Here is a 12656-nt window from a genome sequence, read left to right on the forward strand (position 1 = left end):
GCCGTATGTATGCCCACCTGTAGGTGTGGCCACACCGCTTATCTATCATGGTTCCTCCCGCTTGGTGTCCTTTCCTTTGCCGAAGAACATCCCTGCACCCTTTGTTGATATGCTAATTATGATCCGTCCGAGTTCATTACCGGTGTGGCATGAGGAAGGCGTTGATAGTGCCGTTTATAGGCCTGACCGTGTAGCATGTCAATTCGGGTTTGATCAATGTGCCCCGGGGCCAGCACCTCATTTATTATCATTTTCAGAGAGCTACGGGCGCTTCAGTCGCCGGCTTATACACACCGTGCTTCCCATATCCGGCTCTTTGACGATGCCAGGCTTGAGCCGAGTAGGGGGTTTCACCCCCTCTTTCAGGCGGTATTGGCAGAAGAATATCGATGCGTTTATTGCATTTGTCCAGAGCAGACCGACCGTATGTTTGCCTCCGCCGATTTATAAGAAGGATTCTTCTCTTCGGCTACCCGAGAGCCGAAAATCTGACCACATGTACGAGGGTTTCTTCACTTCATCTGCTCCAACTGACCCTTCTGCTCGGGCATCTGCTTCTAGCTTGGCAATTACTTCTCCAGAGCCAGTCCCTTTGAATAAGGCCTCTGGTCCTCGGACGACCCGCCTTAAGAAGATGGCTCACAAGAGGACTTCTGATGCCAGTCCTTCCGCTCCTCGCCTTTCCAAAAGGCTTCGTGAGGTACCCGAAATTCTTGATTTGAAGCTACTTTCCTTCTTGCGACTATACCTTCTAAAATGAAAACTTTTATTTGCCCATGTTATGTAGGATCCTGCGGTTGTTGACGTTCTCGGTACCGTGGCTCCTGGCCATGCTGCCTCCCCCAGGCCGGACTCAGACTTGGACGACACCCTCCCTTTGTCTGCAAGACTTGTGAAGATGTGCACCCCTCGTATAGCAGTTATAGATGACGATGATGATGAGGCTGAGTCCTCCGATCATTTTTGTGACCTTATTCCACGCACGCGTCGTCATCGCCCTACCGTAGCTGAGGAGGAGCACTACCTTGGTGACGAGTTTGTTGGGGCTCACCGTTCTGATGTTGAGATTGCTGGAGGGACTGATGCCACAGAAATTGATGTCGCGGGCCATGCTTCTAGAGGCGATGTAGAGATGAGGTGCGCCTCTGGGAATGGTGTGGAGGTGGATGTGCTAGAGATCTCTGAGACTCGCTCTGGCACTTATGGTGATTCTCATCCTCCGGCCCTCCTTCCTTCTTCAGGGATGACTACTACTGTTCAGGCTTCATCAGACATTGAGATCGATCAGGTGGTCTCTACACGACCAAGTGACTTTGTTGATGCTAGGAGTCCTTCAGTTGCCCCTGCTTTGCATATTGATTCTCCCTCTGGTAATCTTTCTTTCTGAAGTTTGTCATTTACTTATATCTGTGAGAAATCTTTACTTAAATGGCTTTCCTGTTCCCTACCTCTAATAAGGCCTTCTTATCTTTTCTTCAGTGTTAGCTGCTAACGGGGTCTTGCCTTCACCTACCTCAGACTCTGCTCCAGTGTTAGCTGCTACCGGGGTCCTGCCTTCACCTGCCTCGGACTCTGCTCCAGTGTTAGCTGCTACCGGGGTCCTGCCTTCACCTGCCTCGGACTCTGCTCCAGTGTTAGCTACTACCGGGGTCCTGCCTTCACCTGCCTCGGACTCTGCTCCGGTGTTAGCTGCTACCGGGGTCCCGTCTTCACCTGCCCCGGACTCTACTCCGACTCTCTTTGTAACTCCTCACGGTTCTCCTTCTCAAGGGGGAACACCTGCCTTTGAGACGACTGCCAGAGGTTCTTCATCGCCAGTGCCTTCAAATATTTTGGATTTGAATCTCAGTGATTTCCACATTGATAGTGATGCTTTTGGTCTGTCCCCTTATCGTTCGGCATTCTCAGGCTCGGGACCTCTGCCGGGAGTTACCCCTCCGGGTGGTTCATCTAACCCGATAGACATTGGGGAGATTCCTGAGACTAGCAACTTTCCGGCCCCAATTCCTCCTTCGACTTCTGGCAAAGTATCATTTCTCCATTATTGGGTAGCTCCTGAGTTTGCTTCAGTTCTACAGCTTGTGCATTCAAGTTACCCGGAGACCTTTGCTTCATTTGCTTGCCAGTGTCCACTCATTCAGACTGCTCTTCTCGAGTCTTTTGCCACTATCTTATATAGCTTGGACACGCAACGATTGTGTGACCTTAATGGAAAAGTAGTCGAGACGGCGTATCAGGGGATCTCTGACATGGAGCGTCACCAAGTGGACTTATCATGGCTTCGGAAGCGCCTGGATATAGCTTCGAACGCCAGTCATCGGCTGGAACTTATGTCTGTGCTTGCCTCTTATCGCACCTCTATAGATGAGACAAAGGCAACTCTTCGTGAACTTGAGTCGGGTTATGCTCGGGCCTTGGAGACTTTAGAGGCACACTCTACTGTTTGTCCTCCAGATGTAGATGTGACGGGCAGCTTCTTCGAAGGTGTCTTTAGGAAAGATTGAGTTTTTTTTTATCATTACTTTCTTGCCCCTTTCGATAAAAATGTTTTATCTAGGACAATGCAATGAAATGACAAAATTTTTGTTGTTTGGATATTTTCGCATTGTTTTCTCATTCTACTTGATAAAATATTTATTTCGAATGATAGAACAATCATATGCACATGTTTATAAAAGCTGAAATATTCTCATTAGTTCTTCAACTTTCTTGACAAAAGCATAATAGATTCACTGTAAGTGATGGGATAAAACATACACCATAGAGAAAACCGGCTTCTTCATAACGCAAGGGAAATACAACCTTTAGACAAAGTAAGAAAGTGAAAATGAATTTCAACATAGATGAGTCCAACTATGGGTAGTAATGCTTGATAAACTTTGCATTGAGCGGGCCAGTTCGGAAGCCGTCTTCAACCCTTACAAGTTTGTAGTACCCGCTTGAGCTTGCCTGAACCACCTTGTAGGGCCCTTCCCATTTTGGAGAAAACTTGGGTAAAGGCTGTCCTCGCATGATTGGGTCTACAATCTTCCATACTAGATCACCTTCTTCAAACTTCCTTGGTACCACAGTCTGGTTATAGGCTCGGGCGATGGACTCATGATACCTTTCCATGACTTTTGCAGCTCTGTCATGCTTTTCCTCTAATGCTTCCAATCTGGTGGTTCGAGGCTCCAATACCATTCCCGAGGCGAGAGCCATTCGAGCAGATGGCGTTTCCAACTCTATAGGTAACACTGCCTCGGACCCATACACAAGGGAGTAAGGAGTTGCTTGAGTTGGCTTTCTCTTCGAAGTGCGATACGCCCATAGGGCTACTATCAACTGTTCGGACCAAGTCCCCCCAAACTCATCCATCATCTTGCTCAGAATCCTTATCAGTGTCTTGTTTGTGGCTTCCGCCTGCCCGTTCCCTTTTGGATAGTAGGGTGTGGATTTGTGATGCTTCACTTGGTAAGTCTCTAGGAGGCTCTTCACATCTTTGTTTATGAAGGGAGTGCCGTTATCCGAGAGGATGGTGTTTGGTACTCCAAATCGGCAAATGATATTCTCCTTGATGAAGTTCGCAACTGCAGGCCCCGTAGCGTTCTTCAGAGGAATTGCTTCGACCCACTTTGTACTCAATTCTGTGGCTGCGAGAATCCACTTGTACCCCTTAGAAGATGTAGAGATGGGCCCTATCAGATCAAAAGCCCAGGTATGGAACGGCCATGGCGTTCGGATACTATGCAGGTCTACAGCTGGAGCATGGATCAAATTTCCGTGTTTCTGACAAGTCTGGCACCTCTTCACGTGATGGGATGCATCTGACTCCATGGTCGGCCAGTAATACCCAAGGTGTATAAGTTGCTCGAACAGCCGAGCCCCTCCTTGATGTTCAATCTCGTGGGCTCTTCCGAGGACTAGATCTGACTCCTCCTTGGAGAGACATCTCAGGGGAGTGCCCTCAATACTTCTTCTATACAGCTTGTCCTGATCAAGAAAGTACCGCCTCGCTCTCCTCTTGAGGTGTGCAATGTCCCTCGGGCTCTCAGGTAGTGTTCCCTCTTTGAGATAGTCAATGTAGACTTGCCTCCAGTCAGGGGTATCAATTTCAAAGCAACTCTCATCCTCCCGGATGTATGACTGACACTTGGGGCATTCCCTCTGTAATTGATTTGAGTCCTTCTCCATCTCGGGCCAATAATAACCTTGTCTTTGGATTCTTCTATACAGACTGATATCCCCATCCCCGCAAGACTTTTCATGGATCTGTTGTAGTCGGAAGCTTGCTTCTTGTTGGCCAATACACCGGGCTAGGAATCCGGTACCTCCTCGGAAGTAAAGTTCACCTTGAATAATTGTGAATTGGGCAAGCTTGGCCATAGTCAGTTTTCCAACTTTGCTTCTGAGTTGCTCGAGGACTTCTCCTCTCCAGTCCTCCGGAAGGCCTTTGTCTTCGGGTATTATTGAAGGTTCTGTTCTCTTCTTGATAACAATTGTTGCCTCTTCCTCTGGAATGTCAACTCTTGCCCCTAATGTTGCGAGGGCATCTGAAAACTTGTTGTCGGAGCGAGGCACATGCTCTATTTCGACCTTCTGAAATTTGTCAAGAAGCCTTTGGACTGTTGTTCGATATGTGGCCAAGGCAGGCTCCTTTAAGACGAACTGTCCTGAAACTTGCTTCACTATCAGCTTTGAGTCCCCCCGGATCCGAATCTTCTTGATACTGTGCTTCTCAGCTGCTATCAAGCCTAAAATAAGAGCCTCATACTCGGCTTCGTTATTCGAACAATGGAAATCCAGTTTATAAGACAAATATAACTTTTCCCCACTTTTGCTTGTAAGGACTATCCTGGTTCCTCCCTTCCCTCCGGCTGCTGCTCCGTCAAAGCTCAATGTCCAGAAGTTTTCCTCGAAAGCCATAGCTGCATGCACCTCTCCTCTTAATTCTTCATTCACTGGTTCATAGTCACCACTTGGAAATTGGGCAAGGAGATCAGCTAAGGCTTGGCTTTTGATCGCCTTGGGGGCTACACATGTGATCTCGAATTCACCTAGTGCTAACAACCATCTTGCCACCTTCCCGGTTAGAGCAGGCTTGCTGAGGAGGTATCGGATTGGATCACTTTTAGTGACAATCCGAATCTGGTGTGCTAAGAAGTAATGTCTGAGCTTTTGGACAGTGAATACCAAAGCTAAACAATGTCTCTCTACCGGGGTATATCGGACTTCTGCTCCTCGAATCTTCCGGCTGATGTAATACACCGGGCGTTCTGCTCCATCTACATCTTGGACCAATAATGCCCCTATGGACTTGGGGGTTGAAGTTAAGTACAACATTAGCGGCACCCCGGGCTGCGGGGCTATCATGGTCTGAGGCGAGGTCAAGGCTGCCTTGATTCTCTCGAAGCCCTTTTGGTGCTCCTGGTTCCACTCGAACTTGGCATCTCCTTTTAACAATGAACCGAAAGGGGCCGAGATCTCTGCAAGTGCTGGGATAAACCTCCGAATATAAGACACTTTCCCGAGGAACTTCTTTAACTCCTTCTGAGAATGCGGGGGAGGCATTGCTCTGATAGATTTGACCTTGTCTTCATCTGCCTCGATACCATGCCTATGTACAAGAAACCCGAGGAACTTCCCGGCCGTCACCCCGAAAGCACATTTGAGAGGATTCATCCTCATTTTGAATTTCTGGCACCTCTTGAATACCTTCTCAAGGTCTCGGAGATGGTCTTCTTCTTTCTTGGATTTCACCACTAGATCATCAACATAATCTTCCACCTCATGATGGATCATGTCATGAAAGATTGCAGTCATAGCCCTTTGGTAAGTTGCACCGGCATTCTTGAGTCCGAAAGGCATGACTGTATAGAAGAAGTTTCCGAGAGGTGTTCTAAAAGCAGTCTTTTCTGCGTCCTCTTCAGCCATCTTAATCTGATTGTATCCACTGAATCCATCCATGAATGAGAACATCTGGTGTCCCGAGGTAGTATCCACGAGGGTGTCGATGTGAGGAAGAGGGAATTCATCCTTCGGGCAAGATTTGTTCAAATCTCGAAAGTCTACACATACTCTGATTTGGCCATTCTTCTTCTTTACTGGCACGATGTTTGCTAACCACGTGGGGTACTGTATTGGCCGGATGAAACCAGCCTGTTGAAGTTTTTCAATCTCCTCCTTAATCTTCTCTTCGAGATCTGGATGATATTTTCGAGCAGCTTGCTTAATTGGCTTGGAGTTTGGGAACACATCAAGATAGTGGGAGACTAGGTCAGGATCTAGTCCGGGCATTTCCTTATATGACCAAGCAAACACATCTGAGTATCGGCTTATCAACTTTAACAACTGTTCCCGCTTCTCTGGGCTAAGGCTCGAACTTACGAATACCGGCCTCGGTGCATCTTGTCCATCACTCAGATCTATTTCGATAAGTTGTTCAGGCTGAGGCTTCGGCCCATCTTGCATACATTCTGGAGCCACTTCAGGCTTTATTACTATATCATTGTTAGGAGGCTCTTCTTTTGACTCGGAGTCGGTGACTGAAGAAACCGACTCCCCGCACCTTCATAAATAATACACCATCTTACCTCCTTCTCGAACTTTCATCACCTTCCGAGGAATAGGCAGACTTTCTGTTCTAGACATTGCCCGCTTACTTGATTCTGCCATCGGCTCCTTGTCATCTTTGATATCCTCCCAACGAGGAATTTTGACCCCTCGAGGCTTAGAGGTGGTGGGAACTTCTTCGACAGCCAGTTCGGTGAAGTAGATGGCATCAGAATAATGAGCTTCATGGATCTCGAAAGGCCTTTCTGTAGCCTGAATTGTCACCGTCTTCTTTCCCCATTTAGCCTTAACACACTGATGATAACTCGATGGTACAGCCCCATATCTATGCATCCAGGTCCTCCCTAGAATGATGTGATAATTTGCCTCAGAATCGATAATATGGAACTTGGTGGCCGAGCGAATCTCTCCAACGGCTAAATCAACAGTTACGCATCCGATAGTAACTCTCCTTTCTCCACCGAAGCCAGTGATGACTATCGGCTGCTTCACAATGCGTTCTTCAGAGATTCCGGCTTTTTCTAGAGTAGCGCGAGTCATAATGTTGATAGAGGCTCCACTATCTAGAAAGGCCCTTTTGAACTCAACCCCGTTAATAAAAACAGTCACATAAAGCGGGCGATTGTGAGAAAAAGGATACTTCCGATCAGCCTCGGAGAAAGTAATGGCACTAGATTGCTCTTTTGCCTTCCTCGGGATAGACCCCTCAGTAGACATGCATTCCTCATGGTGTGCCTCGGCTATATTAATGATAGACTTGGTGATTTCCGTTCTTGCCTCCCTGGAAAGTCCAAGCTGGTCAAAGAACTGCTTGAACTTTACACAGTCTTGCAGGGTTTTGGCATAGTGATCCGGATCTTTTTCCACTCTTGGAGGTTCGTAGTTAACCATCTCCTCGGTCTCCTCAAAATAAGATGCCACATAAACATGGTGTCCTCCTCTTCCATAGTATTCTTCTCCTCCTTCTGGATCAAAGGGATCTTTGCCATGAGTCATAAATGTTCTGCCCTCTGGATCGAGAGCACTTCCATAGTAAACTTGCTCACCCTCTGGCTCGAGGATGTCGTCCAGATAACAGTCATCGTCATCGAGATTAGCGATAGCCTCGATCATTGGGCCTTCATAAGCTATCATAGCAACATTCTTGCCCTTGTCCCGGTGTTGAGGATATGGTTGTTCTCGGATGTCTTGAGTCCCTCGCTTTTTGAACCTCAATTCGTCTGCTTCGACTTTATCTCTGAAGATTTTCCTGAGAGTCCAACACTTCTCTGTCGGATGTTTCAATGTACGATGGTAGACACAAAATTCAGGGCTCTCACGGTCCTTTTTTGATGGCATTTCTTCAACATAAGGCAATTTTAGCTCTCCGTCAGCCACCCATTCCTTAACTAGAGCTTTCACTTCCTCGATTCCACATGGATAAGAAACATTCCCCTTTTCACCATTATATTGCTTTCTTTTCTGGCCTCTATGACCTCCTCCTTGTGAATTTCGGGTATCCGGGGCAGAGGCAGCAGCAACGATAGGTCCACGAGATGACTTGAAACTAGTCTTGTAACTGGCTTTAAATCCGGACTCCTGAGCCTGAGGAATGCTAATGTTCCGAGCTGCTTCTATTAATGCCGAGAAGGTGGGTAGCTTGTGGTTAACTAGAAACATTTTGTACCTGCTCAATGCCCCTTCTAGACAAATTTGAACCAGATAACTCTCATCAACTGCTTCATGACAATCCACGGCCTTGTCCTGAAACCTTTTGACGTAGTCAAGGATGTCTTCACTTTCTTGTTGCTTCTCTTTACACAATGTAAGTGTGGTCACCTTCTCCGCCACTTGAAAGAACTTGGAGTGGAATTTGTTAACCATTTCCTCCCAACTTCGGACAGAGTTTGGGGCCAAATTAACATACCAACTGTATGCTCGGTCGGTGAGGGACTTAGAGAATTCTCTCAGTCGGAGGACGTGGTTTGAACCATGAATACCTAGAGTCTCGATGAATCGCACAACATGTTCTCGGGCATTTCCTTGTTTGCCGTCGAACTTGATGAACTTCGGCACTGTATACCCCTCAGGGTATGGATAGCTCAGCATCTCAATGGGGTAAGGCGGCTTGACGTCTGGATCAGGCAAAGAGGGTAAGGTCCTCTTGCCCCGTTCGAGATCGAACATGGCCTGCACATCGGCGAGAGTGAGAAACTGTTGAGGGAGAGAGTTTGATGGTGGTATTCCCGAGACTTGGCTTATGTACCCGAAGACTGAGCTAGGGGCGTCTTGGCCATTCTGGTGCTGCGAATTCATCATTGGTGAGGACATTTGACGATACTGGCCATCAGCGCCTATAGACAAGCCAGTTGGTGATGGGATATTGAATTGAGGCCCATAGAGTCCACCGCACGGCGCCGCTATACCGGGTTGTGCTTGCAGATTTGTTGTCGGCACCAAAGGAGGCCCGCTTGGTGCTTGGGTAACATTCACTGGTGGCGTAACAAGATTAGGTACGGGCATAGCTCCCTTTTGCGCCATCATGCTCCTTATGTTTTCCTGGACACCAGCAGTCGTTGGAGTGCTATTCATTACACCAGAAACTCCCCTAGTCACCATTGGATCTTGGCTCGGCACGCCATGGAGCCCGGGCATGGGCAAACTGCTGCCGCCTACTGTGGTTTGAGCATGTGTTACTGTGGCCGTGTTGCCATGAGCCATAGGCTGATTGGGGCCTACTTCTCCTTGGATTTGATTTTGCGCTCCGGCGGGAATAATTCCACCACCAGTTTGATTTCCGTTTGGCGCCGGTGCAAAGTTAGAACTCATCACCAACATGGTGTGAGTGAGATTCTGAAGAGTGGTAAGAATCTCTTGCTGAGTATTTTGAAGTCCTTGAATGGCTTCAAGCAAAAGTGGCTGATCTGGAGCCATGGTTCTGTCATCACCACCATTAGAGGATCCTTGTTGGTGAACTTCATCTTCTCCCGCCATCCTTGTTGGAGTTGTGTGGATTCCAGATCTCGTTGAGACCATTAAACAATCCGCCTCCCCAGCAGAGTCGCCAAAATGTAGGAGAGGGTTCAAGAAAGGAGTTGGAAAATTCGAAGATCGAATTCTCTAGAATATGATGAGAGACTTAGATTCTTCAATAATCTCAACTTAGGAACACAACAATAAAGGAGATGATGGAGATAAGAGATTGGGTGAAGAAGAAGGCAAAATGGCTAGAGAATAGAATAATGGCAAGGCTCTCCCATTGATCTCCCACTTTCACTCTCAAGGTTGATAATGGAGAAGGGAAATTAGTTCTTTCCCAAGAGTTAAAAATCTCTAAAATCCATCCCTTGTAAAGCTATGGGTGGGTGCTATTTATAGGCACCTCATGATGTAGGATGGAGCCCATGTGCAAGGCACATGGGGGATATTCTCTCTAACCACCTTGTCCGAGGAGGTGACCTCTCCGAGGAGGTGACTTCTCCGAGTAGGTGACTTCTCCGAGGATGAGAAAACCCCGAAGAGGAGATCACTCCCTCGGCGAACCCTTCTTCTTAGCCACACCTAACCAATGATCCCCAATCATCCCAAAGGGTCAGGGGTAGTCCCAGAGGACGTCCTGCCGCAAAATATTGCCGAGTCTCATGGACCCCCCGGGGTCGTGCCACCTCGACCCGGGTATAGGCTAGTTTAACCGAAGAGTGAATTTATCTCCACTCACCGTCCTCGGGATCGGGTCCTTTGTTCGAACTCCATTACGCCCATGGTTCTGGTGCGTAGATCCCGGAAAGCTCCGAGCCCGCAAGTGTTCTGGGACTCATTAACGGAGCGACTTCTAGATTGCGTCTGAATCCGTTCGAAGCCAAGTGTTTAGGACCTCTAGGTTCGTGGATCCGAACCCTTTCGAGTCCGAGTGCCTCGGATCTCTAGGCTTGCTTAATACCCTTTCGAGCCCGGGCCCGAGTAAGTCTCTAGGTCCGTGGATCCGAACCCTTTCGAGGCTTAGAGCGATTCAATCCGTTTGATGGCGATAAATCTGGGTCCACCGATTTTTGGACTTGCGATAAATTCGGGCCCACTAATCTTGGGCTATTGGGCCTAAATAATTTAGTGGGCTCAAATTAGCCCCTCTTACAGGGACTAAAAAGCCTGGTTTGAGAAGGACTTTTGGCTTTTTTGACTTTTTTAATTTTTTTGTGAGAGAAATAATATAATGATTATGAGTTGGATATGATGTTTTGTCTTATTGGACTAAAAATACTATTTTGTTTTTTTGTGACTATTTTAGCTAAAAAACCCCCCAAAACTACTTCCCAAACATAGGCAAAATAACTTTGTTTCTTTCTAACACAATTGGTTAGAACGGTTCAGATCAATCCATTTATGAGATTAACAATTGGATTTGCTTGACTAAAAATAATTTTTCCGCCCAAAGAAATTTTAGTACTTTCCTAACACATTCCTCTCTTTAATTTTTTTTTTCCTATTCTTTTCCTCTATTTTCTCTTCCTAACCATTTACAATTCACTCCCATCTCTCTCCCTCTCTTTCCTTATTTTCTGCACAAAAGGTAGGATTAATATTTGTATAAATTTGAATGAGCTGACTATAATAATTGATTACCCTATATTGATAGGTTTTTTTTCACATGCATTTTTAAACGCGGCATAAAAATACACATTATACATGTATTTTTTTTATAAAAAAAAATTTATATGTGCCAAGCGGAATTTTTTTAAAATTAATAACTGCATCATAAATATTTTGATGCCTAAAAAATTCTTAGTTTTTTAGACTCCAATGTATTTTTTAGTTTTCAAAAATAAAATGAAAAAATTTAAAGTAAATATTTTTAAAATTTAAAATTATATAAGACTAAAGTTGCATTTGAAATTTCCTTTTAAATATTTTTAAATTTCAAATATGGGTTTAGTATGATAGGTTAGATATGGCTAATATTTTTTTTTTTTTTGGCTTTTTATATTAAGATTTTTAAATTTCAAAATTATAAATATTTAGATGGGCTAAAATTTGTATATAATGTGTATTTCTTAAGATTTACTTTTTTAAATAAAAAAATTAGATTAAGGTTTAATATTTATAGAGTCTTTCAAACGAAAAATATATTTTGATTGATAGTATAGATATAGAAGATTTGTCTTAAACTATATATGCTTTTAACATAAAGATGAATTGGCAAATTATAAATAGATAGGATAATCACAAAATAATTGTATTATAGATGAAATTTTTTCCTATTACAACTTGCACCATATGAATGGACTTTTCATCCTACACACACACACACACACACACACACACACACACACACAAGACTTGCACCAGCAAAAAATTGAAATTATTTTTCCACTGCTCTATTGAAATGTAAAAGAATATCAACTCTTATAAATTACCTTATGCAATAGCGACCTAGAATGAAAGTTTATTTGAAAAAAAGAATAGGTTAGAGAGATGGAATAGGAAAGATGAATTTAATCTTTATTTTTGAAAATTTGTGAGGGAGTTTAGTAACAGATATTAGGAAAATAGTTTTTCTTCCCCTTGGAATTATTTACTATATTTTTAAAATTGTTAGTTTAATGAGTTAGTTAATAATATTTTTTAAATTTATTTTTAATTGTATAAAGTTTAAAAATTTACTATGAAAGTGTGGGGGCATATTTTTTGAATAAGGAACACGTGGCCAAGGTGGCACCAGAGTGCCAACAGAGGTGCCACGTGTCATGGTCATGACACGATGTCGGCTAGGCCGAAGTTATCTGCGGAGATACCGGAATCCGAGATGAACGGATAAGGGACGAGAGTCCTAGAATAGGGGAGGACCTCAGCCTGGATAAGGATAAAGCTCTTAGGGAGTTTATCTTTATTTATTGGAGAGCCCAAGATGAGCATTGAGTTAGAGTCCATTGGAGTAAGGCTTCTACAGGGATCAGATCAGTGTTGGCTATAAAAGTAGGACACTCTCGTGGGTCTAAGATACGTTTTTGGTATTCTGGCTTGTGAGTTAAGCACAATTAGTTATCTTTGAGAGATATTGATTACTGACTTGATCGTCGGAGTGTCCCCGGGTGGAAGAACCACCGTCGGAGTCTTTTTTTTCTATGACA

General features: G+C 44.9%; 1 protein-coding gene across 1 annotated transcript in view; it reads left to right on the plus strand.

The window, feature by feature from the left end:
- LOC145791579 (uncharacterized) overlaps positions 1–12656 on the plus strand; it is a 15890-nt gene continuing 3234 nt past the window's right edge. The window contains exons 1-3 of the mRNA XM_082871945.1: positions 1–700; positions 788–1370; positions 1480–2216. Coding sequence (XP_082728071.1) covers positions 110–700; positions 788–1370; positions 1480–2216 — 1911 coding nt within the window. The 5' untranslated portion in view covers positions 1–109. The remainder of the gene's footprint in view (positions 701–787; positions 1371–1479; positions 2217–12656) is intronic.

This window comes from Camellia sinensis, chromosome 5 (assembly GCF_055761805.1).
Source record: "Camellia sinensis isolate YWXY chromosome 5, ASM5576180v1, whole genome shotgun sequence".
NCBI lineage: Eukaryota > Viridiplantae > Streptophyta > Magnoliopsida > Ericales > Theaceae > Camellia > Camellia sinensis.